Source organism: Leptidea sinapis, chromosome 1 (genome assembly GCF_905404315.1).
Source record: "Leptidea sinapis chromosome 1, ilLepSina1.1, whole genome shotgun sequence".
NCBI classification, from domain to species: Eukaryota; Metazoa; Arthropoda; class Insecta; order Lepidoptera; family Pieridae; genus Leptidea; species Leptidea sinapis.
In genome coordinates this window covers 21333708-21361068 of record NC_066265.1, presented here as the reverse complement: position 1 = coordinate 21361068, position 27361 = coordinate 21333708, and the positions used below count along the sequence as shown (strand labels likewise).

The window sequence follows — 27361 nt, the reverse complement described above, 5'->3', positions numbered from 1 at the left end:
TTTAACAAAATAGTATTAATCCAGAGTACTATACAATCTTAGTGACCGCCTGAATCGAATGGTAATGAACTGCTAATAAGCTTCGACCTGCTATACCTGAAAGAAATAACTATCTACGTGGTGCTCTCCAACATCGCTGAACCTCTTCTCTTCAACAACGCCGAGTCCTCTGTCACCTAACGATTTGCCATAAATTGTGCCAATTATGACTCGATTTGAATTGGCCGTGAATATCGCCATGGTCCTGTAAGTCTTCAAATTTTAAATATTTCAAGTGTGAAAGTGCAAAACCCATAAAAACTGAGATATTAAATAGACATATTTCCAAAACTACAGTGAAAGTGCAGGTTGTGAGGTCTGACAGTACTTTATCCAAAGATTATTGCATGAATATTATACTAAAGAGCGTTATTGTCGTCTACATTCTAATTTAATTGCATCATTTTAAGTTTCGAGAACAGTTTATCGAGTAGCTTATCGAATCGAATTTCTATAGTGAATTATAAATTTTATAAGTGAATATTTTATTAAATTAAACGTGCCGGTTTAAAATTCTCAAATTAAACATGAAAAAATTGAGTACCAAATTAGCACTTTATTCAAATTCATTAGTCCTTTTGATCGGACACGCGAAAAATTAAATTCTTTTATTAATAATTGCAATAATGCTATTGGACTAGCACCGGATTCTCCAAAATCGATTTTATTTAAATTCATACTTTTTCAACTTGAGGGCAAAGCGGAATTAGCTTGCTCTATTAAGGATCAACTTAGCGATTTTCTCAACACACAATTTGGAGAAAGACAGCATTATGCACACCTTTTACTTGAATTGCAGGAATGTCAACAAAATAATACAGAATCAGTATCACAATTTTCTTTACGCGTTACGCGAGACATGTCTTTCAAAACTTTTAACAGAAGTAACTACACTGGCCTTCAAAAGTAAGTATCACACTTTTAAAATTGGGATAACGTCTTAAGTTCATAAGATATGCTTTCGAAATAAAAAGGACTCCAAAGAGAATTTAATTTTGTACATAAAAACTTTACAGTCGGTAACCTTCTTTTAAGAATTGGCTGAAAAAAAACTACAAAAACAAAACCATTCCTTTTTCAAAGTGGACGTTTCCGAATAACAATTTTACCATTCACATTTTTCTTTCTGTTTTACTTTTTTTTCAAGATCGATGGGTCTTGTTTTAAAAATTTATGCTAAAAAGCACATAACATTTATTTATCATGCCTCTTTCTCATCATTTATCATGACAGGGACCTTCAAGAAAAAAGTGATGACGGCCAGTCTTCAGCTCTGATGAAGTTCGTTTCGTTCGCAACCAAGACTGCGTAGACCGAGCCTTATGACCCGGCGCCGAGTCTTGCTGGAAAAACCATTCTTCTTTATTGAACATAGTGGTTAAGAATTTTGTAAGTTTTTGAATCATTTTATCTATAAAAAATTTAAAAACCAAAAAAAAATTAACACTAACTTCACTTCTCTCTTTACCAAGCATTACTTGTGTTTCAAATTCAAAAGCTAGTTCAATTAACAGACTTACCATCAGTTGAAGCTCAACTCCATCATTATTAGTAAATAATACATTTGTCAAGCTAGTATTCCAGACAGGCCACGCGTTATATAAATTATTATTGGCGAAAAAACATATTGTAGTATGAAGGGCTCAAGCCAAAATGTAAATCTTAACTGTCAGCCCTATATCTGGCACTACGGTGACAACGCCTTACAAGAATCCGTGGATTTATTTCGTAGATACGCTCACTGAATATTGTTTCTGCACAGATGGATACCTACATGATTGTGTAGAGAATGGAATATCTACAAACTGTTTTGTTATTCGGTTCATTGAAGTGAAAAGGAACGATCGCGCTCGAAACTTGTTTAAAGTTTTATGTTGATTTGAATGATGTTTTGTAGACATGTATGTATCTAGGCAACTATAACACAATAATTCAAATTGATAGAAATATCTCTAAATTTGCAGCAGGTGACATGACACACTCCTATTAAACGTGTTTTATAATAGTTTCTTTTTATTTATCAAGTCAATAGTTCTGAACATAAACGTAGCCTGGCGATATTTTTTTTATTTATTTATGTACATTAGAAATCAAAATACGATTTCTTCATTTCCTATAAATGTTATATTTGTAGATGCTCCTTTATTTTTCCTTGTTTATTATAATAGGAATTTTATTCCGAATCCGACAGATATATTTTAAGTAAATTTCCATTAAAACTGTTTTTACTTTTTGATTTATTTATTAATACAGCTTTACTCACGTTTTGTCGGTGTCGGTACCGACTAGTTTCGGACCATTCGGATTACTGATGAGTAAGAGGTGGGACGTTATCGCGAACCCTCCACACTCACCCTGATGAAGGACTTCCGAATGGTCCGAAACTAGTCGGTACCGACACCGACAAAAACGTGAGTAAAGCCGCATTAATAAATAGATTAATAATGACTGACGAAAGTTTTAATAATTTTATTACCATATTGATGCTACTTATCATGTGCAAGAAAGAAATAAGAAAGAAAAAACATTTATTCAATTCAAGTTTAAAAATTATTTTAATTACACATATGATCAAAGATTTTCCTTTCACTTCCGTAAAGCTGATTATTAATGAAATCCATTTTATCTCTGAGGGTGTCATTGATTGAAAGTATTTATACTTTCAAGCAAATAATAAGAGTGAGTAAAATATATAAACGTCACAGAGAAATTCAAGTTAGAAATACTTTTTCAAATAATTTCATAACAATGCAACGCGTGCCAGAAAGTTCAGTTTTATTTGCGAACACAAAACAATGTTTTGTTCAAATTTTGTTTCCGTGTGTGTAAACTCGATGACAAGTTTTAGAGGATTAAAATAACTTTCACACAATTGTATTAAAACGACAGTAGACATCGATTTATTTGACAATACGAGTTTGACCTGCAAATAGATGGTTCCGTGCCTACGGATGAAATAACAAGAGAAGAAATAGTAAATAACTATATTTTAGAGAAAACGTAATTGGAGAAGTAACTTTTTATGCCACGCTCCATTGTACAAATGTGTAACAAGGCATAGAGCTACTTTATCATATTTATGCACTTATTAAATTATAAATAGGTTTGTAAAGAACCCATTACTGTCGCGTATACCGTTCTCCCCTTAGGGTGTGATAAAGACAACTGCAGCTCAAACACCAAAACCACCAACTGCGCAAATCACCGAATCTATGACGTAGCCATAAAAAATATTATATGAGATGAGTCTTTTTTTTATGGAATAGGAGGACAAACGAGCGTACGGGTCACCTGGTGTTAAGTGATCACCGACGCCCACAATCTCTTGCAACACCAGAGGAATCACAGGAGCGTTACCGGCATTTAAGGAAACGGAAACACCGTATAAGGAATCTCATTCCACAGCTTTGTAGTACGTAGAAGAAAGCTCCTTGAAAACCGCACTGTGGAGGACCGCCACACATCCTTGTGGACTTGTGGCGTGTCGTGCGAAGGTGGAATTCGGCGGCAGGAATCAGGTTAAACAGCTACTCCCCATGATAAATGCGGTAGAAGACACACAATGAAGCGATATCTCTACGCAACGCCAAGTGATCCAGCCGTTCAAAGAGCACTGGGTCGGTCGGCGGTCAAATGGGTCGAGCTGATACTGGGGTGTGCCAGATCAGAGATGAAGCAATACTCCATGTATGGCCGGACCTGCGCTTTGTACAGCGCTAGAATGTGGGCCTGCTTGAAGTATTGCCGTGCTCTATTGATGACGCCCAGCTTCTTCAAAGCCAATTGGGCTTTGCCGTCCAGATGGCCACGAAATTGGCAATCGCTCGAGATTTCGAGACCCAGTATTCCGATACTAGGTGAGGCTTTAAGGGAAGTGTTGTCAAAGAGCGGTGATATGGCAAATGGGGGATTTTTAGTCTTTTTGAAGATATCTAAGTCGTATTGATCCGAGAACACCGCACAAGTTTATTCTATAGTTTAGTTACCCGTTGAAGAGAGTTCCTTCAAAACCAAACATGCCACATGCTACACAGATGGTTAGAACCATGCCAAATGTCTCGCTATTTTGTTCGTACACAATATTCTATAAATGGTATCCAAAATTTCGTTCTGCAAGTAATGAATGTAATATTCTAGCAAACATAATTAAAACTGATATGTGATCTGTTCCACTCAAATATTTTGACAATTTATATTACTCATGTTGGAATTCAGGAGAATATGACCAATTAAAGTCTCGTAGCATAAATTAGAATTCTCTAGTCTGCTTCAAAATATCCACACGTCCACATAAAACTGTTTCATTCATAAATTAGTAATATATTAAATGCATGTACATGCTCGAAATGGTTCCAATGCTTTAATTATAGCTGGCAACTAGAATTTAGCCTTCACAATGAAATGTGCATGTCTGTGAATGCACAATAGAGAAAATTCAATTCTGCGCACAATTTTAGCTTACCGGGTCGAGCGAGTATGGAATAATGGGAACAAACACATAATACGATTAATGAAGTTTTTTGTTTTAATCTCTAAGTTTTAAAATTTTAATAGAAATTGTTTCTAATTTGAATCATCTCTGCAGTATATTTTTTAAGACAAAATAAATAAATAAGGAAGCTTATTTCCTAATAATATATTTCTTAAATACAACAAAAAATAAAGTTTAATGTAAGCCAAGTTTATATTTCAATAATTGATGGCACACAAATATATTTCACTTGAATATTCGGAAACGGATTACATGGACTTTGATATAAGAATTCACGAGTGTAATAGAATGTAATATGGAAAACTTGTTAATTGTAAATAATAAAGAAAGTCACGAACACCAAATTAATAGGAATAATGATTGACCTTTCAGAACCTTTATGACAAAAAACATATATTTTATTCAAAATACATAATATTTTGTCCCTAAATAATCTTCTAATACTCAAAACAATATGGCGTTTTGTCCCAGATATTGTATACCTATCTGGGGAAGCACAGCATTAAAAAAAAATAATTTCAAATTTTAAACATCGAATAATTATTTCCTTATTAATCACTCTATTGAGTATCAAACAACATAACGAATTTGCTGTAAATCAACTGAAGTACGTTACGATGTGAGGAAATTCCAAAGAAATTGGTTTTCAATTTGATTTTTTAAGTAGCGATATCGTATTCCAAGTTATTATGTATCTCACAAGGTTATTATTCCCTACAACTTTCCATTTCGTAGTATATATTTTTGATTGGATTACAATATTACTATTTGTATTTTTTTTAATATTAGAAAGAGACATGGGACGTTGTGCTCTCATAACACAATCACGCTGATTATTGATATGATTATTTTATAGTAAATATACCACGTGTTTGTTACAAACAAACTATTTATCAAATTACCAACATCTGTCAATTGGCTAAGGTATGTCGCCCTTCTTCCTCGATGGCGCTTTTGATGAATTGGGATCGAAAATAAATAACTTACAGGTCGCTTATTCCATACTTCACTTGTTACTTTTATTGCGAAACAGACATTTACCAAATAACTGTTCAAGCATATAGTCGTTCGCGATGAAAAATATTTCGACAAAAAGTCATTTCGACGATATAAAATAAAATGTTCATCCTAGATTCATTTAATCTTCATTCAATATTTTCTAAGTGCTCCTGAGGATACTTATGCGGTTTCTAATTATAAACTGAATTAATTAAAACTTTTTTGCAGTTGATACAGATTTAAAATATGATGGCCTCTCGTAAGGTCACGTCAATTATTGTGATGACGTCATATCCAAAGTATTTTCGACATTTTAGCCTGTTAAAATTCTCTGTAAAATGCTTGCATAATACTTTCATGGTTTTGTGTTTTTTATATGTAAAAGGGGGCAAACGAGCAAGAGGCTCACGGGCTGGGGAGAGGTTAGGCAACCGCCCATGGACATCCGCAACAACAGGTGTTAAGAAATGCGTAGCCGGACTTTAAGGTGGGAGTATGCTTTTTTCTTGAAAGTCCCTAAGTCGTATCTGTTCGGGAAAATCGCAGCCGGTAATTGATTCCACAAAGTGGCTGTGCGAGGTAAGAAATTTCTTGCAAATCGCGCGGTTGTGGAATAGCAGACGTCAACGTGATGCGGGTGGTACTTTGTACGTAATGTCCGGTGGTTGAATTCGGCTCCTGGGATCAACTCGAACAGCTCCTCAGAGCTCTCTCCGTGATAAATGCGGTAGAAGATGCTGAGTTTCACTCTGAAGGGCGCAGTAGCTAGTGAAATTACTGGGCAAATGAGACTTAACATCTTATGTATCAACGTGACGAATGCAATTGTTGTGCCGCTCACAATTTATGGGTTTTACAAGAATCTCTGCACTGCATTGTAATGGGCGAGGCGTATAAATTAACATCAGCTGCAATGCAAGCTGTAACTATACGCAAGCCTATATTTTACATGGTTCAAGGGGAAAGGATAAACTTTTAAATGAAAGATGAACTGACGAACCTAAATTTTTTCGTTGCAGCGTGTCATATATACAAACATACAACCTACATAATATGTTCACGATAGTCTGATATTACGTGAACATAATATATTTACCATGTTTATAAGATCATAATATTTCCCTTGATTTCAAATATTTCATGTTAGTTCACTTATTGGTAGTTATGACGTACGAAGGACAAGCGATCTCTTTGGTAAAAACGAATATAATTCAAAGACGTCGAACTCTCTAGTGGTTCATCTTTTCATTACTTAATTATCTTGTTTAGAAAGAGAGACGTCTCAATGAAAGGTCAATAGAATGTAAATTTAATTTACTCTCTACATATGAGTTTACTATTTTTCACTTTTTAATTACTTGCTGCATTTCAGTTGGCAGTTAGGCAAACCACCTTAACATTGTAATTGAGTAATTATTAAGAGCTTTTACAAAACAAACAGTGAACAATTAGAACATGATAACAAATTATTTTATAAGAATAAATAATAAAAATATTTCTTTTTATAAATAGAAATTATCTGAAGGTTTAAGTGCGTGCCAAATGAACTAAAATATTAAGACATTAAATCCCTGCATATAAACTATAACATATTATCACCTTTTGTAATATTTTACTAAATTTTTGTTAATTTAAATAGTTCTTTTAAAATATTATATTTAAAAATATTTTATTTGTGAAAAGTTATTTATTGATCACTAGTAATAGCTTCATTAAGAAGTTCCCAATTCATAACCAGATCTGGTTGGTGGTCCTATTTTCAGTAAAATCCTGTAAATACTGGCTAGGGTTAAGAATTTTTAAAATGATTTAAGAAACACATAGGTAACATTGCTCGTACACGAATATTATTTGTTAATATTAGATATAATTTTCCAAGCATCTTTACATTATACGTGTCTCCGGTTGTCCGTAGCTTCATTGACCGTCTGTCCTTCTGTCTGTATCTCACGAGCCGCATTTAGTTCCAAAGCTGAAATTGTTACTTCAAAAAAAGCAACTGTGTGGTTTTATGAATCCAAATCAGTATAATAATCGAAAGAAAAAAAAATCAAATTTATATATTATATTATGCTTTACTTATTCATAAACTAAAAATGTTAAATAAAATACTCAGTCAGTTGGTTTCAAACCCACGCTCCTCGTCGGGAACCAGATCTTAAATCGGGCGCCTACTGGCTAATCGGCTAACCTGACCATAAAGTAGTAGTTGAAATTAATGATTCAACTTAACCTCTGCTCCGCGGCAGCTGGATGCGACATGCAATAGATGGATTAAAAATTAAAGACAAATTAATAAAAATTTCACTTTAAAAAAATATTAATCCAACCAAGAAGTCGAATTCAAAAAATGTACAAATTCTTAATTATTGTTGAAGCATCGTCTATTGTACCTTTAACAAATGTATTTTAAATTAAAGTTATTGTATTTGATATAATCGCTAAATGCTTGCAAAATTCCCATATTTATTTACGATGTGTGTGGATTGATGAAACTACAGTGCTCAGTATCTCTTGTTTTTACGTATTAATTTACATTTACTTTATTGACTTACTCGTGTATGGCATCGACTATTTGACGTTGGAGTATTTTTGTTGCTTCAATTTAAATATTATATTGAAGTTAAAATCATTTGTAAAACGATGTAGCTGTAAATGTTGATTTAAAAGAGTGGCAATGTGTTTCTTTCTAGTTCTTCTCGTTAAAGCTCAACCTTTTCCGAAGTGGTGGTAAATATAAAAAGAAAAAAAAACTTGACATTCATAAGTTTCATTTCCTTGACCTACATGAATAAAGTGATTTTGATTTGATTTGATTGTATATATATATTGTACATTTAAGCCTTTATAAAGTCTAACTAGAAAAAAGCTGAAAGATTTCTCTCATCAACGGCATTTGCATATTGCATCGAAGGCGATACGATACTGAATCGAAAAAAGGCTCTGGCGAAATATCTTTACGTGGTATATTAAAAACAATACTTACTAAAATATATTTTAGTTTACTGAAATTATATTTTAGTTTAGTAACGTGTAATTAAATATCATTATTTTTATTCAATTAGAAATAATAATTCTTTTATTTTAAGACTTTTATATAAATTGAAATTATGGTTTGAAATTCTTTAAATTCTTGTCCATTGGTTATGGTTCAGTGGACATATGAGTTACAAGAGGCTTTGTAGCTGAAGTATGATACGATTGACGATATATTAAATTATCTTTGTAATTATTATGACGGATACTCACGATATAAGTATATTTTATATATTAATTAATATATCGTCATCCGTATCATACTTCAGCTACGAAGCCTCTTGTAACTCATATGTCCACTGAACCATAACCAATGGATAAGAATTTAAAGAATTTCAAACCATAATTTCAATTTATATGAAAGTCTTAAAATAAAAGAATTATTATTTCTAATTGAATAAAAATAATGATATTTAATTACACGTTGGTGATAGTTTTGATGGGAAATGGTCAGGCAACGCCATGGACATTTTCAAGACCATGGTCATCCATCCATGTCATCAACAGGGGTCAAGGAATGCATTTTCTGACCTCTAATTTGTGAGTTTGCTCTAATCCTAAAGGTCCGTCAGTCGTATTGATTCTGAAATCTGCAGCCAGTAATAGTTTTCACAAAGTGGCTGTGCGAGGTAAGAAACTTCTCACAAAACGCGCGGCTAGACGACAGCCAGTGTTTAGCTCTGATGAAGTCCGAAACGTTCGTTTACAACCAAGACTGCGTAGACCGAGCTGTATGACACGGCGCCGAGTCTTACTGGAAGGGCAATTCTTGGTTATGTAACATTAAGTGTTTTCACTAACTTCTCTAATATGGTGTCTTGATACGCTTATGCCCATGTTTTGATACCTTTTTCACAAAAGAATGGCTTTGTCACTCCTTCATAGCGAATAACCCACCAAACCATCACTGAAGTCTTATAGCGCTCATGTCATTTTATTTGTTAAAATGTTGCACAATTGTAAGTATTTTCTCATCCGTAAGAAAATATTTCTGTGACCTCCCTTTGCGTACGTACCGCTTCAGTAGTTGTTTTGATATTACCACTCTATTCTTTTTTTAGTTATCAGTTAAGAAATGACCAGTATGTCTTTTATAGGATGCATGTCCTAAGTCATCTTTTAAAATACGCGACATGGTTCTAGGTCTTCATCTACCGAGATAAAAACTTTTGCTTGCCGACAGATTTCTTCGGTATCTTTCCCTTACTGCTTTGACCACATTTTTCGTACAAACACTACGTGGACGGCCAGATCTTTTTCTGTCACAAACAGAGGAGGTCTCATTGTACCAATTAATAGCCCGGTACACAAACATTTTGCTAATACCAAATGTATGAAGAGTTCTTAAAATTTCAATTAGCTCCATACTTACTTTGTGTAATGCAATTACAGCGATTCGGTTCTCTTTATCACCCCACTCCATTTTAATATTGCAAAATATTGTATAATATATTGGGGCCAAAATGAGAAAACTAAATGAACAATCATATAAAAATGACAGATTCCAAATTCAAATTTACTATTTTGTTTATTGTTAATAATTGTAACAGTATCTATGGCCAGACTAAGTATAGATGTATCGATAATATTATGAATTAAGTTATTAACGTAATTTACTCAGTGATGTACGTCAACTGTCAGTCTGCTACTGGTGGACGCGTTGAATATTTAATAGCTTTGTTTGTCACCGATTTGCGATTAAAATTCAATCTCTCGCAAATACTCAAATCAATCATAATTTCTGATTTATATATTATTAAAATTGCAACATCATATTTAAAAACACGTATACGGTTGTGAGTCGCCCAAATAAATCGTTATGTTAACGTTTCTGAAAGTTTCTGTTAGGGAAAATATATCTTTGTAATTATTATGACGGATACTCACGATATAAGTATATTTTATATATATTATATTTTCCCTAATTATACATATTGTATGTAAAGTTATGGAATAATAGTGCTAGTTATTATAATTATTATAGTTACTCACATCTTTTCCATTCAACAACCAGGTAAGATTGGCGGGAGGGTCAGCGGGGGGTGAGACACATTGTGCACGAAGAGAATCGCCTGAAGCATACCAACCCTTCTCTGCTTTTATAGTTGGTTTCTCAGGAGGCAATTCTGAAACAAACGACAATATTTTAAGTCATTTATCAAATATAGTTTAAGATTCTAACGGGGTCCTTTTGATCAGTCACTCAGTCAGCTGAAATATGTTATTTATGTTATTATTTTGTAATAGGTTGAGAAAAAAGTTTGGGCGTAAACAACTTTTATACTTATAACAACAGTTGGAGGTCTTTTAGAATGTTTTTTTAAGCTCTGAAGTGCTAACGCAGTATCGCCGGTAGGCATCCTCTGCCCCTACCACACCGACTCTTTCCATTGTTTCGCCGCCTACCGCGATGATGTTCTACTCATGATCTTTTAAGTTTATTTATTTAAGGTGATGGCAATCACGGTACCACTCACAACTTTGGGCTTCCAGGCTTACTGAGTGGTACTGCAATGTAGTGATAGAAGCATTTTATTCACTGGCATGGCGAACATGGTAAAGATAATTTTAATTTGTTTAAGTAATAAGGAATCTGTTTGGGTTAGTAAAATCTATTTTAATTTGTTCACAAAATACTTTATACTCTCAAGATAGGTAAACATAATATCAAACTATTCGTTAGCGCTCAGTAAATTTTTTGTAGAGTCAAGAGAAATTAGCAAGCTGCAACTTTGCTAAATTATGATGACCATCAATTAACCTTTTAGATCACTTAAAAATGTTATAAAATACTGAAAGTATTTAAACGGACTAACAATAAACGCGATGCCAATTTAATATTAAACTAAGACCAATTTTTTATATTTACTACAATATTATAATATTATTTTTAGTCCACAAGATTAACAGTTTAAAATAAATTTACTTATGAACGACATAATGATCGATGAAGGAAAATTAAGCTAAAGGCTAAGATGGATTTCCTTTGGTGTAAAATTGTAATATTTAATATTAATAGCTTAGCTTGTATTTTACTTCAATGTTATGAAATTGTAAATAATTTTTTGACTAACAACTTTATTGCTATCAATTTGCTAACGTTATAAAATTGATAAGTTGAGATAATTGAGTTAATAAAAAACTGTCAAACTAACAAATGGTAGCAGGTGTAGTATACATTATCTATAAGATCGTAAATCAGAATATTTTAATCAACTTTGTTTTAAATAATACAGTACCAGTAAGATTACAGTGAAGTATACCAATAACAGTGGCAGCATTTCTGTTCGCCCAAATAAATGTCAGCGCTTGGGTTTCCTGTAACTATAAGGGCAAGTCTCACGTGATGGGATGTGGTAATTTCACCGCCCATTAATATCCGCGACACAGAAGTCAAGAGATGCATTACCGGCCTTTATGGTGGGAGTATGCTCTAAGTACAAACTAAAAGTTATTATGCTTTGTACAAGATCCGCGTTTCTAAGCCACTTGGGTCAAGTGGTCCGAGTTAGTTAATATAATTAAGAATTAATAAATAATCAATATAATAGCCGACATGAGTGCTGCTCAGCTCCACGATGAGCTGGTTTATATAAATATTAAAAATGAGGGGAGAGGTTAACCCCGCCTGCCTAACACCGCAGCTAAGTCTATACTCGTCAGAGATACCCCAGCAATTTCAAGTGAAATGGCACTTGATTGGACTGGTTGATTGGAAATGGAAAAGGAGAACAAATTCGCGTACGGGTCACCTTGTGTTAAGTGATCACCAAAGGAATAACAGGAGCATTACCGATCTTTAATGAAGGTGTACGCGCTGTTTTTGAAGGTACCCATGTCGTATCGTACTGGAAACTTTGTATTACATGGAGGAAAGCTCCTTGAAAACCGCACTGTGGAGGACGGCCACACATCCAGATGGTGGGGATGATATCCTGATTTGTGGCGTGTCGCGCGACGGTGGTATTCAACGGCAGGAATCAGGTGAAACAGCACTTCAGAACACTCCTCGTGATAAATGCGGTTCATGTATCAATATTTAAAATGTGAAGTACAATCCCGTGGTACACCAGCAGCCATTAATTTGTCCCACAAAAGGTTGTAAGACACCATATCAAATGCCTTCGACAGATCTTAAAATCACGCTAAAACTGGAGTCTTGCGATCGGTATAGTACTTAACGGCGTATTTAACATCAAGGATTGCACTTTCAGTGGACAGCTGGAGTCGAAATCCAAAACCGCATTTAGATAAAATGTTTTGTAATAGACTATCTAGTATTTTGCCGCTGTGTTAGCCAAGGAGATGGGCCTATAGTTAGACAGAGTCTTCTGTTTTATTTTTAACTATAGGTACTACAGTTGTATGCAGTTTCTTAGGTAAGTATGCATGACAGATATATAGATTTACTGTATCGAACTTGATTAGTTATCAGTACCACTGATATTATTTTAAAACCGAATATGGATGGGATTGGTACTGTTATAATTCTAAAGACACTCTCATAGCAGTTAACATGACTGTAATCGTTATAATATCGCGACGCTTAATGAAAACTACGCCTTGCTCAGTAACACATTCTTACTATTACAATATTTTTTATCAGATCAGTTATGCTGCAGTATAATATAAGAAATGAAATTCATAAATGATTTTCCCAAATATTGACAAAAATAAAACACGTCATACAGGAATTCCAATATATTTATACAGTGCTATTCAAAAGCCTAATGAATACAGTTATGTTTAATCTGAGAAAATTTCAGTTCTATGCATATCATTACTAATATGAAACTTTAATATATGTGTGTGTATGGATAAAGTTTAATCTCGATAATATAAAGAAAACTTTAAAACCTTATAAGCATTACTATTTAATGCTACTGTAAAACACCAGCATTTTATACTACTCTCTTTGGATTTTTAAGACCTTGTTTGGAGAGCTATGAGATAAATCGTACACACACACGTAGTGCCGAAGGGTCGAGGGATTAATTACAGAGTGCTGGTATGTGAAGGATTTGTATTGATTCTGTGTGAGTGCTCAGAGGTATTGACAATTTATATAAGGATCCTTTTAAAACAAAATATATCTTAGACATTGACGTACAATAAACAACTTGAGTCACTATCACGCTTCAAAAATGTCCGAAGCAACCGTCTGCTTACGCGTCTATTAGGCAAAGTTTTATACAATAGACTTTGAACATTACTGACACGAAATAAGGTATTAATTTGAATTCATGTGTAAGGTTATTTGTATGAGTTAATGTGATTTGACATTACAATATTATGGTTGTTTGTACATAATATATTTCTGTAAGACACTTGTTTGCACCGAATGCCAACTAGTAATCAGCGGCGCATTCTTCTGCCTTTTGCCTTTTCTTACCTTGTGTTTTGGTTTGAAGGATGCTGCAGCTTGTTGAATCACTGGGCTAATCACGATTAACGTCATATGTCTCAAAGATTTCATTATTACGATTCCGCTCAGAATTTTGGGGTCAATCAAGAATCGCCTGTGATCACTTAAGTATGGTCATGTTTGTACTCCTCTGCCATTAAAATATGGATAGTTAAAAAATGAGCATCATATTACTAATTTGAAACTTTCCGTAATTTTCGCAGTGATGTATTGTGGAATATAATATTTGATTTATCTTTTTTCTTACATAAAAAGTTAAGTGTTAAAATAAGCCTAAGTTTGATCGGTATCATTGAATATCAAAAATACAAAAGGAATCGTCATGGTCGTGAACGGATGCTACTTGTAAGAGGATCATGTTACCTGTAACCCTACTTTACTTTTGTTGTAGAGCTACATTTTCTTTAAATATTATAATTTCTTAAATGTTCGCATAAATCTTTTTTTAAGCTTCATTTTTGTCATTTTTATAAACTTCATGAATAAATTACTTTTAAATTATACAAAGCTTTACGAGACATGTTGAAAGTGATGTATTTTTTTTTAATTTTCTAGTTAATTTATGTTGCTATAATATTGAGTACTTCTCTATATAGATTTATATTTATAGCTTCGACATTCAGCTCCAGTTTTTCTTTCAATCAACCAACAGTTCAACCATGCTGCTTCTATCATGCAACAAAAGGCAAAAATTTCATAAACAATAAAAAAAGGCGGGAAAAATATGCGCCATAGTTTTGTTTATTTTAAAACTTACAAGTAGAACAAACAAGTGATCAATTTCACAATTCCTGTAGATTGTTTGTGATCTTGTAAAGTGTAACTTGTGAACGTGTTGACTTGAGAGTTTTGATACAGAGGGTACTGATATATTAATATATAATATAATGAGATATACTTAATAAATATGATATACCTATACTTGATATAAGTACCTTCGAAATGTTGTAGGACAAACTTAATTTTTTATTTAATCTTTGTTTTAAAGTCCCTAATAAGCATGTAATAAGTCGGTATTTTTTTTGTAAAAAAATGTTGATCATAATGCCTTTGTAAATATAGTATACCTACTCTCATACGAATTACCTATCTTATTTCTCTCGGTAAGACTGAGTGTGTAGATTATAGGCAATTACTTTGAGAACATCCATGGGACGGCGTCGCTTATTTGAGTCAAGGGGTGCGTTAAAACTGACAAGTGAATTAATTGTGCTGACGGGAATAGCTGGAAGATACTTCCAGCAGGAGACTGTCGAGAAAAAGATTAATTAGCTCCGATAGTTCTATTTAATGATTTTATTTGAACGTCTGGAGCTTAATTAATGTTACTTTTTAACGCTTTATTTAAGCTTGACCTGTATCTATGTTATGGACATCTATGTATCTATGTATCGTGATTTTTAATCAAGGACCGACGGTAATAATATATTATTATGTACATTACTTAGGGCTTTTTTACAAGGTCGCTACAGGAAGTCTGCGAACACCCCAGGAGTGTTCTGAACTTCTGGAAGGAGCTGGGCTGGTTGGAATGACTGGCCAACACTGCACACAAAATGGACCCAATTAAGCAGTCTTATTGCGGAAACAGGAGCCTTTTACCAATAACCAATAGGGCGTTTTTATAATTATTTCTATTTTAATTAAAGCAACTAACTTCATGTTGTTTTAAATATAAAATACTGTCAAATGTGCGATAGAAAAATGATTTTTATTCAACTTTCATTTTACTGTCAAATGTCAAATTATGTGACGGATACGCGAGTTTACTTCTCTTTCCCCTTCCCAAAAATGCCTGAAGAAAATTTCACTTTTATTTTATTTGTTATCCATTCTATGTTATCGATATACTTCAATATGCTTTTTCCCATATTATTAAGAGTAACTAACTACCTCTAGCTACATTGGTCCACTATGTAAGTCTACTCCACTTTAAGATTCTTATTTATTTAATCTTAACATTGGTCATATCTGCTAAAATACAAATAGTTATCACGGAAAAATGTACTGAGTCCTGTTTACGAGTAACTATGGTCTGGCTCACTTACCCTGAACATAATTGATTAAACAATCTGCTTTTATGATATTTCGGAATATTTAATTTAAATCATAGAGATTTCTAAAAGTAAAATCCTTTAAATACATTTTTCGGTATTTGAGCGCTTTGGTAAGGAAAATAAATAATTTCCGAAGAAATTATACATTCACTTTTAATAATTAAATTATTATCTGTAAGATATAAAGCTGGATGTTCATTATATTAAGAATGTTTGTTCATGTGTTTCACGTTTATACATTGTGTCAAGTAACAGCTTATGCTCAAATTGAGGCGGTTATGATATTAAATATCATTATTATTGTCAGAATCTTCATAGAAAAAAACTATGAAGATTAAATGAAATACACAAATTTAAAAGAACTAAGTATTATACTAAAAACTTTTATAGCTAAGTTATATAATTAAATATTATATAAGTATAATTTTTGATTATATAACGGAATAGATTGAATTATTGTTTTCAATGCAGAAATTACAATCTATTATATTCATTTTTCCGCATTTGGGTTCTCTGGTAAGAAAAATAAATAATTTTCGAAGAAATTATTCCTTAAATTTTGGTAATTAATTTTTTTCCTTAGATATAACCCTGATATTATGTTCCTTTTATTTTTAATGTTTGTTCATGTGTTTGCAGAAAAATTTAATATACATACAAATTTAATATACATACAAATTCAACTACATAAGGCGAAAATTCCACTTCACTCGGACTACTGTTTTCACCTCGGAGCAGGCACTCTCCAATAACAGCTTCTTCAATTTGACAGCATGCAACGAAGAGCGGCTCAAGGCCAAGCTCAGATCAAGCCCACTGAGCTAGAGGTCCCGGGCTCGAATCCCGGTAAGGTGCAAACATTTATATGATGAATATTAATGGTTGTGTCCGAGTCATGAGTACATGACGCAAGTATATCGTATTAAATTAATCGTTATTTTGCAACCCACAGTCTATTCCTAGATAATTTGTATCAAAGTGTGGCAATATAAATAAAGTCATCACCGATAGGCCTAAATCTTTTAGCGTTATGTAATTTGCTTCACTCTCTTCTACTGCATATAACACAGGGGGTGCTTAGAAAAGATGTTCACGTCCCCGAAGCCGAAAACCAACAACAGACATTAAGTCAAAATTCATAATGTTACTCGGATCATGTTGACGTCTGTCTACATCCTGCTACATGCATTTTACGATGAACATCAAGATGTTCAATGTACATAAACAGCCACTTTGTGGGATCAATTACCGGCTGTAGTTTTCCCGAGCCGATACGTCTTAGGGATCTTATACCGATACTCGACCGGCAACGCATATCTTAACTCCAGATATTGCGGATATCTTTGAGCAATTGTCTTACCACTTGCTATCTATATTGCGTGAGTCTCTCAGCCAGTTGCTTCCTGTAATATAAAAAAACGGCAGGCTGTATGTCTGAAGCCGCAAGGGATGAACTATTGTGTGTGTATTATTACTCTTAACCAAACAAATAGTAAAAACAAAGAAAGCGAATTCGAAATTGACCGCCATTCAAATTAAAAACGAAATATTTATTTTTCAAAAGTTTTTAAAAGTACAAATTATATTTATAATATGAATGCTTCTATTTTTGCAACCCGCTACCTTATTCACAGAAAGCTTGTACAAATTTGTACTTAGAGAAACATTCTCTTTCAAGTTTCAATATTCGAACCCAAGATAATATTGACTGTCAATCGAAGAAGAGTCAGGCTCGTTTAACTTCGCGAGTCGAGTGTTGACTTTAACAGTTCGTTGCTTTAAGTACTCGATGTTTTATTTTTTCTACAATTTGTTCATAATCCAATTGACACGTTGACTGGGTCGTTAGTTTGCTGAAGGAAGGCTGAAGGTATTTATGTTTATGACGGGACATTTATTGTCAAAGTAAACTCAAGAGTTATATAAAGCACTTTTGAACCTTTGATGTAAAAAAGTGCCCTCGTTTCGAGTCTTGGGCCTTATCATTATGGAAAGCTCATAGTCGCGCAGAGGGCAATAGAGAGGACTATGATCACAGTGTCCCTGCGAGATTGAATGAGAAATTAAGAGATATAGTCCAATTCAACCCCAAGAAGACACAAGTTTGTGCGTTCACCACTAAAAAGTCTCCCTTTGTCGTATCCCCTCGATTCGAGATCACTCCTCTAACTGCCACAGCCTGTATTGGTATACTTGGCGTCAATATATCAAGCGACGTTCAGTTCCGTGGTCACTTGGAAGAGAAGGCCAAACTGGCCTCTAAAAAGCTTGGTGTACTCAGTAAGGCTAGACAGTACTTCACTAAAAGCCACCGCAACTTTATAAGGTGCAAATTCGGCCTCACATGGAGTACTGTTCTCACCTCTGGGCGGGTGCTCCCCAGTACCATCAACTACCGGCAGCGGTCTTCCCGAACAGATACGACTTAGGGACCTTCAAGAAAAAAGCATACTCCCACCTTAAAGGCTGGCAACGCATTTCTTGACACACCTGTTGTTGCGGATGTCCATAGGCGGTTGCCTCACCTCTCCCTATCCCGTGAGCCTCTTGCCCGTTTGCCCCCTCTCATATAAAAAAAAAAAATAAGAGATCCTTAAGAGAACCAGTCACAAAAATGGCCGTTGAGGCAGTAAAATCCTCCAATTGCGACCAAGTTTTGTAAGATGAAGGGTTGGTAGGCTCCTCACAAGATGGACCGACGTTCTGGTCGTGATCGCTGCAATAAGTTGGATGAGGGCAGCCCAGGACCGATCGTCCTATGTTTATTGTTTTAGGTAATGTATGAAATATTTTAAATTTTACACTTTGCACAGGTATTCTATGCAAATGGAACCGGAAATACGTTTGAAAGACGAGAATCCAATATCAGTACGATTTATTTAAATGTTAATTTTTTCTCACACACAATTTAAGAGATCTGAGAATAACAAAAAAAAAATATTGGACTTATGTCTTATTTTAATTTGCTTCGTTATTTTTTAATTAAAGTATACAAATTGGTTGGAAATATAAAAGCATTTAAAAGTAAAACATAGCTCTTCAGGCAGGTTTTAAAGACTGGTGCCACAAATACGGTGGCCACATATCTTTTGCAATGTTTAATATGAACTTAATAAAGAACACTCTTTCCAATTATATATTTTAAATCCTCATTGAAAGCCCATTAGTAAACAAAATAAAGCAATTGGATTTTCATGTTTTCGCAATAGAAATGATATCAGTATGTATATCGGACAAAATAAAAACAAACAAGTACAAAATATGAACTTTGTTCAAGAGTCGTATAAATTGTAAAATATTTCAATAATACCGAAATGAAATAAAAGGGATATTCGTTTGGCAATAAACACTCGAGAGGGAACCGAAAAACAAAACAAGAATAGCAGTGTGGTTGTATTGGGTAACACCGTAAGGCAAGACACAGTACAGTTTTAATCATAATGAAATTAGCAATATATTTCTTATTTTGTATCTGGTCCGTCAATATTGCAATTTCTTCAAACTTAAATAAGTTTACTATAATGTTTATGTGAATTAGATTTTTTTCTCTAGCTCTTAACATTGTTATTTTATTGACTTCTTTTGCTCATCACCTAAAATATGAAATTTTTATGAAAGTTTTTATGGTTTCATATGACATGAGTAACTAAAAAACGATAAGTGATTAAAACCACATGACTGAATTGAAAACTTTATCAACCTGAGGATAATACCTATTATAATTTACCAGCGGGAGGCTCCTTTGCACAGGATGCCGGCTAGATTATGGGTATCACAACGGCGCCTATTTCTGCCGTAAAGCCGTAGCTAGTGAAATTACTGGGCAAATGAGACTTGACATGCTATGTCTCAAGGTGACGAGCGCAATTGTAGTGCCGCTCCGAACTTTTGGGCAAGGCATATCAATTGCTCGTCTCGTTTCTTATTTTCATAAAAAAAAATAATACGTATATATTTTTTCATTCAATATATTCATAATATCTACAATGTATTTATAAGAATTTCAATATATCTATCAATAATTCTGTATATTATATTGTTCTGTTAATTTTCTCTAACTAATTGCGCTTCTTTCCTCACCCGACTTGTGTTGACTTTACCGAATAGAGCATTGTATTAAAGTGTGTGAAGACTCAGAATGCCGTAGAAGTTTTCACTTTAAAAAATCGCTCAGATCTTTAATATTTTTTACATTCACATGAATTCTCTGGTTTTGCTATACATGAGTGATAACTTGGCATCAGTCTTCTGAATTATTGATGGTAATACTAGTAGTAATACACCTAGTTGGCATTTACACAAAACAATAATTATTATTAATAAAACAATAATTATTATTAACATGTAATACTATAATAATATATTGTATTATCAGTAGTTTTGTCAGTGCACACCTTATCATGACGTCTTGTTCATAGGTAAATGTTTGATACCTTGAGTTATATGACAGCTAATTTCTAAAATCTCTAATCTTTATTTATTTAATGAAATAATGCCAAAATTATTTGCTATAAATGTTTATTTTTATAGTTCATTTATTGAAACCGTTTCAGTAGTTTCTCAGTTACTCAATTACAAACAAACAAACATTAATTTATAAAATTGAAACCTCTTCATTATATTACATGCATTGAAAGAATTCATATTAATTTAGTAAGTATTCAGAGTTTATAATACTGTTATTTCTGTCCTATGTCAAGGATTTGTATAATGTATTGATGTGAAACGAAGATTTACACTTCCAACCTGGCACAAAACCGCCCCAGGCCTGCCAAAGATTTAGGCAGGTTAAACTTTGTTACTTTTTCTTTATGATTCATGTTGGAAAACAAAATTATTGAATTTAGTTTGTTTTCAAACCGTTGGAGCTTAATAGAATGGAGTATTGTGAACGAAATACGCGCAAGTTAATCAAATATTTCTAGTTTTATTAATAATCCACTCTCATGAATTTTTGAATACATTTGCTGAATGTTTTAATTTTTTATATTATATTGTTTTAAATGTCTATGTTTATATTAAATTATGTTCGTTCAGACATAAGTTATTTTTTACTTTATACCCAAAAATAAATAGCACTGCTCGTAGTGGCGTTGGACGTCGTGAGGCGGGTTATTTATTTATGAGTTAATTTAGTATATATATATAATATTGAGATTCCGACGAGAGTTGATCACCAGCTGGGGGCCCCCACTAATCCTCTAGGAGCTCCTGCTGCAAAAGTGGGTGTTCTCGACGTTGTAGAATTAAATGTGATTTTACATTACCCAGAGAACTAGAGATAGGTCGTTGACCACTGATGAAGTATTAAAATATTATATGCGTTCATTAGCAGTCCCCTCTACAAACGCAACATTGATATTGTGAGCTGTTTATGCCGCGTTAGTTCTGCGTCGGAACCCGAATTCAAAAATCACTCGAACTTTCGAAGCATCTGTCTTTCTTGTCTTAGCTGAATAAAAAAAAACAACTGAACGTCGATAATTGAATGTTGTAAATTTTTAAAACAACAACGATAAAGGTACCATGTGAAAAACGTTTCGCTCTTAAATCTCATACAATGAAGGTTCTAAGTCAATTCGAAGTACCTGTTTCAATAAAACAAACCTCTATTATTACTTTATTTTTTGTGGGAGTTCTAATACTTGGTACAAAGAGGAATAGGAATTGCTTAGATTATTCGCTAATTTAAGTACAATAGTACAACAATAGTTTACTTGGTACTATTATTCTTATATTATTGGAAAACTATTTTTTGCTTTTATTTCAGCATGTAAAAGTAATTCTCAAATAATTTTGTTTTCATCCCACTTTTAAAGTATTAGCATTTAAATTTCACTCTAAATTGTTCTGATTAAAAAGTTGCTTTATAACAAACACCTTCTCAAACAAATTTTCTTCAATTCATGTTTCATTTTGTTGTGATGTTGAATCGTACTTATTCTAATTATAGGGTTCATTAAAGAAGAAAGAAAAGAGATTGGCCGAATGATGACCAAGTGATGCCCAACATTGAAACATAGTGCATAATGTTCCTTCGAATAATACTAGTCTGTAACCAAAAGAGATTAAGAATCTATCCGGGGAGTATTAGTGAGAAAAAATCTAATGCATAGGTAATATATTGACGGAAAATCGTAACCAGTCGGTATATTGTAAGCAATTGTTTATATTATTATAACAATATTTAGTTACGGATATTGTATTATTATAGATTATTGTAGGTACTAATGAACATGTGGATATTTTTTAATATCTTTTCGTGTAAGAAAATAAATAAAAGTATTCGCATGCCAGGGCAGTATTTGGTCCAGATTGCCCAATCTCTTTTAATTCAAATGAATAATTATTAGTACCTTACTTATGGATTATAAGGTCGATGCTTACAACAATAGCATTAAAGCCAATCACATTCCTACATATTACTGTCAGTGCGTTAAATATTATCAATTCAAAGTTATTGTAATTAAATAGTATTTAGTAGTAGGTACTAGTAGGTTTGCGGATGCGAGGGTGGACGGCTTCCATGCCATCCAACGCAAAAGAACCGCGTCATTGCTGAAGAGGTTGCGGGGTAGCCCTAACATCATTCTGCAAACCATTGCTAGTCATTATGATGCGCCAATTATAAAGGCATTTATGGGGCTTCATGTGCCTGTTCAGTAATAATTATACTAACATTATATAGGACATTGTACTAACAATTATTATAGACTTTATTTTTCTCTGAATAAAATTATTATGATTATTACTTATTGTTAATTATTTTCTTTTTAATTGTGATTATCTTAAATATTTATCTGCAATTAAATTAAAAGGAAATCAAACTTAACAATGAAATGTAATTTAAGTTAATATTGTTTGTAAATCTATGGGTAAAATGACTGAAAATAAATGATTTATTATTATTATTATTAGCTTGCATTTATATTTCTATTAAGTATATATAGGTATGTAAATTTACTTATTTTATTGCTAATATTAAACAAAAGTATGTATGTAATATTATTGTTATTATTATTAAACTTAAATCAAATAAACGAACATTTATAGACGTTATTTTCAAGAATCCTGTTTTAATAACTTATTGTATGTATCCTGTACTATGACCGATGATTGTAATTAGCTAAATGTTTGTAATAATTTTTTAATTTTTAAATTATTTGGTATACAATAAAGTACGTACTATCTTACTATATCATTTGCTTTTTAATTCGTACCTAATTATTATAAAAGAGTTTTTATTTTGTATGTCTGTAAGTGCATCGATTTCAATAATTCTCACACTATTTAAGTGGTGAATTATTCATAATGTATATGGAATATTTTAATTTTTTTAAGAGTATGTACGTTTGTTTACCAAATTAACGGTTTTGTAGGGTTCGGATTCCGAAAGGTTGTTAGGGAGTTGGGACCCTATTATTCGGCTTCGCTAACCGTCCGACCATGCCAAAGACTAAGGTAATGTACTAGCCGACAGACAAACGAAGCGAGTGAAAGAGAAAAACAACTCTAAAAGAGATACAGCAGAAGTACTTAAATCTTTTGTTAGTGTAAGTTATTTTGATTTACAAGTCGTAAACAGTCAGCCACAAAAGACAAAAGATCCTTAGTATTTTGAATATTAAACCACTAGCTAACGCACACATATTGACACACTTTTTACAAAAATTACACAAAATATCTTGCCCCAAGTTAAGCATATACTGCCTGTGTTATGGGTTACAGGACAATGATATATTTAATACGATATACTTACTTAAACATACATATATTCAAATAAACATACATAAATACATTTAAACATCCATGACTCGGAATCAAACATCTATATTCATCATATAAATGCTTGCACCTACCGGGATTCGAACCCGGGACCTCTAGCTTAGTAGGTAGGATCGCTAACCGCTCGGCTATACACATTGACAGATATAATAGGTCACGCATAGGTCTAGTATATTCTAAGTCTCTGTTAAAAGCAAATAAGCACAATATAAAAGTCTTCTTGGGGTAAATCAAAATTTAATTTCAAATTCAACACATAAACATCATAAAATCACAGCGCTTCTTTCAAATATGGGGGACTCCATAACTTTGTAATTCAAATTCCGCAGTGGCGAAAGGTGAAAAATTTAAATTCGTAATATTAGAGAGAAATATAGAGCGAATAATGAAAAATTTAAAAGGTCTCATTTCTGCGTTGTGTAAGTTTCATTTTCGTATTTAATAAAACGAGGGGGCGTATTTCTTCATTACAGCACGGATTATCGCTTCATTGAATATATTGTGGTAATGGTTTTCATTATTTCGGTACGCAGGCATAAATTGAAATAAATGTTTATTTTGAGACGTTTGTAAACATGATACGAGGCATTCCATCCACTTACTAGTTAAGACTCGCGAATCTGTCTGCATATATTTTACAAATGAAAATAACAAAAACAATTTAGCAAAAGTTATTAATTAGATAAAACAAACTAAAGCTTTAATTGTTCTATAGAGACCTCTCTTGGGAAGGTCGGGGAATGAGGTAAATTGAACCTTGTCCAATATAACCCCCAAAAGACTCAAGTCGTCGTCAAAACTCCATTTGTCGTATCACCGCTTTCCGACAACACTTCCTTGAAAGCTCGCCTAGTATCGGATTACTGGGTCTCGAAATCGTGAACGAATCTCATAAAGAGCACGGTCATACTTCAAGCCGGCCCACGTTCTAGCGCTCCACAATGCGCAGGTTAGGCCACATATAGAGTAGAGTAGAGTATTGCTGCCATTTATGGTCTGGCACGCCCCAGTATCAGCTCGATCCATTTGACTGCTTGTTGCGCAGAGCAGCTCGAATTGTAGGGGACCCAGTGCTCTGTGAACGGCTGGATCACTTGGTATTGCATGCAGACGTCGCTTGTGTGTCTCCTATCATCTATCATGGGGAGTGTTTCGAAGTGTTCAATTTACACCATTCCGCGACTTTCTCGAGAGATGACTCGATAGAAGACACAAGATCAAACTCCAGCGTTCACGGGCTTGGGATTCGAGCAATGGCCGTCGACAACGACCTGTATACTGTGCCCAGTGAGGAATCTGAACGTCCTCTTGCATAAGCTCTCGGCAAGCCCAGATGATGGACGTTTTGGGAGAAGCGCCTTGTGCCATACACGATCAAAGGCCTTAGCTATACCCAGGCCAACTGCCAGGCCTTCTCCCTTGCTTTCAATAGCCGTCGCCCATCTATGTGTTAGGTATACCAGAAGATCGCCAGTCGACCGACCACGGCGAAAGCCGTACTGCCGGTCGTTTATCAACTCGTGACCATCAAGGTATACCAAGAGCTGGCGGTTAATTATGCTCTTCATGATTTTAGACAGCAGGGAGGTAATAGCAATAGGGAGAGATGGCCAGGCCTCCGGTCCTCGACACTAACGAAACAAAGCGGCACTAGGCCGCTACTTCACGCCGGTATTCTATGCGAGTGTGGTAATTAACCCGGACGAGTCTGGCCCAATTGTGCTGACGTCATAAGACGGCAGCGTGACTCTCCCACTTTGAAAAAGCCCATAGTCGCCTCTTACGACACCCATGGGCCTAGGACTACCCAATTCTTTTTACGCTCCGGGGACGCATAGGGCAGGCAGTTGTGTTAGTTATAATTTGATAAGAACTTCATATAATATTGCAAGAAAATGTTTTTTTTTACAGAAGAGAAACGACAAAATAGCATAATAAAAAATACCCATATAGGATCACGCAGCGCATATTCTTTTATAACCCCAAAAGGAATCATAATCAAATCAAACCAAAATCACTTCATTCATGTAGTTCAAGTAAATTACATTACATAGTCAAAAGTTTTCATTTCTTTTTATATTTACCTTCAGAAGGAAAAAGTTGAGCAATAATGAGAAGAGGGGGCAAGAAACTCATTGCCTCTGTTTTAATTCAAAATTTACAGTTTCGTCGTTTTACAAATCATTTCAATTACAATATTATATTAATTAAAGTCAATCAACAAAAATTTCAAACGTCTCTTCACTAAAAGTAAGTAAGTTAAGTAGATAAGTAAGCCGAAAACAGTAAATGTAAATTACTAAGTAAAAACACAAGAGCTATTGAGTTAGCAGTAGGTCAAGTTATTATGCGAGGATATTATTAGCGATCACAAAAAAAATATAATAACTTTAATTTTAAAAACATGAAGCCGATTTCCTACCAACAGTAGCCATAATCATATTATAGCCACCACAACTAGAGCCTGTTCACGAAAATGATGCATGGACCAGCTATCGCCTCCCTCGGCCATCTCTTTGGGAAGTGATCGAACCGCCCCATGCTGCTGCCATAAGCAGTAACAGACATAGCGTTGTATACCACATAAGCCGTCAAAAACGTACATATTAATTCGAAAACCGAATAATATAATAGAATATTATTTAATTATTTGAATCGAATCCATAAGTTAGGTGTTAGTATTATCAATAGATGAGAATCCAAAACCGGTTTAATCCGTTTCGCACCGGTCAACCGCATTGTTAATCTGGTCTAAAGTAATAGCATTCTAGGCGATGTTACGTAATTTTAAGTCACATATACTACTTTTACTACAAACTATAATTCATCACTACATATAATAAAACAGTCCTACGCCGCGTCTGTCTGTCTGCTCGCGATAAACTCAATAACTACTCCACTGATTTTCATGTTGTTTCCATCAATGGATAGCGTGGATCTTGAGGAATTTTTTAGTATATAATTTGTTAAGATTTTGTATATATTTAATTATCGGTATTTTTCGGAGTTGTCGGGAAACAATTAGCCGTCTGGGAGCTTTCAACGAAAACTCTGTCTGAGCCCTTTGAGATGGAAATAGAAAAATAAGTATGCTGGAGATGTGTATCGTAAGAAAGAAAGAAAGAAAGAAAAAATGTTGACGTCATTATACATTCTGATAATAGTTCTTAAAGTTAACTATTCTAATTATGATCTAATGACGCCAAAGGGCCTCCAACTCAGCAGAGTTGTGGTTTCGAAAGAATCCACAACGTTGGTCTTCCGTAAAAACCCAGAGAGCGCTCTAATATAGAACTACAGAAAAGTCCGCAATGGCATAATATGTCTGTCTCTTAAGAATAACATACTATATCTATTTCAATAGTTTAAAAAATTGGCAATTATAAAGCGGTAATATAAAAGCAATGATGACTTACGGTACGCAGACGTGGTCGCTAACTATGGGCCTTATGAGAAAGCTCATGGTGGCTCAGAGGGCAATGGAGAGGGCTATGCTCTGAGTTTCGCTGCGAGATCGAATCAGAAATG

General features: G+C 33.8%; 1 protein-coding gene across 2 annotated transcripts in view; it reads right to left on the bottom strand.

Annotated features, from left to right (window-relative positions):
* Window positions 1-27361, bottom strand: part of LOC126977404 (uncharacterized) — a 360855-nt gene that overhangs the window by 74521 nt on the left and 258973 nt on the right. For both annotated transcript variants that reach the window (XM_050826232.1, XM_050826312.1), the window contains exon 5: window positions 10559-10692. In XM_050826232.1, the coding sequence (XP_050682189.1) occupies window positions 10559-10692 (134 nt within the window). The remainder of the gene's footprint in view (window positions 1-10558; window positions 10693-27361) is intronic.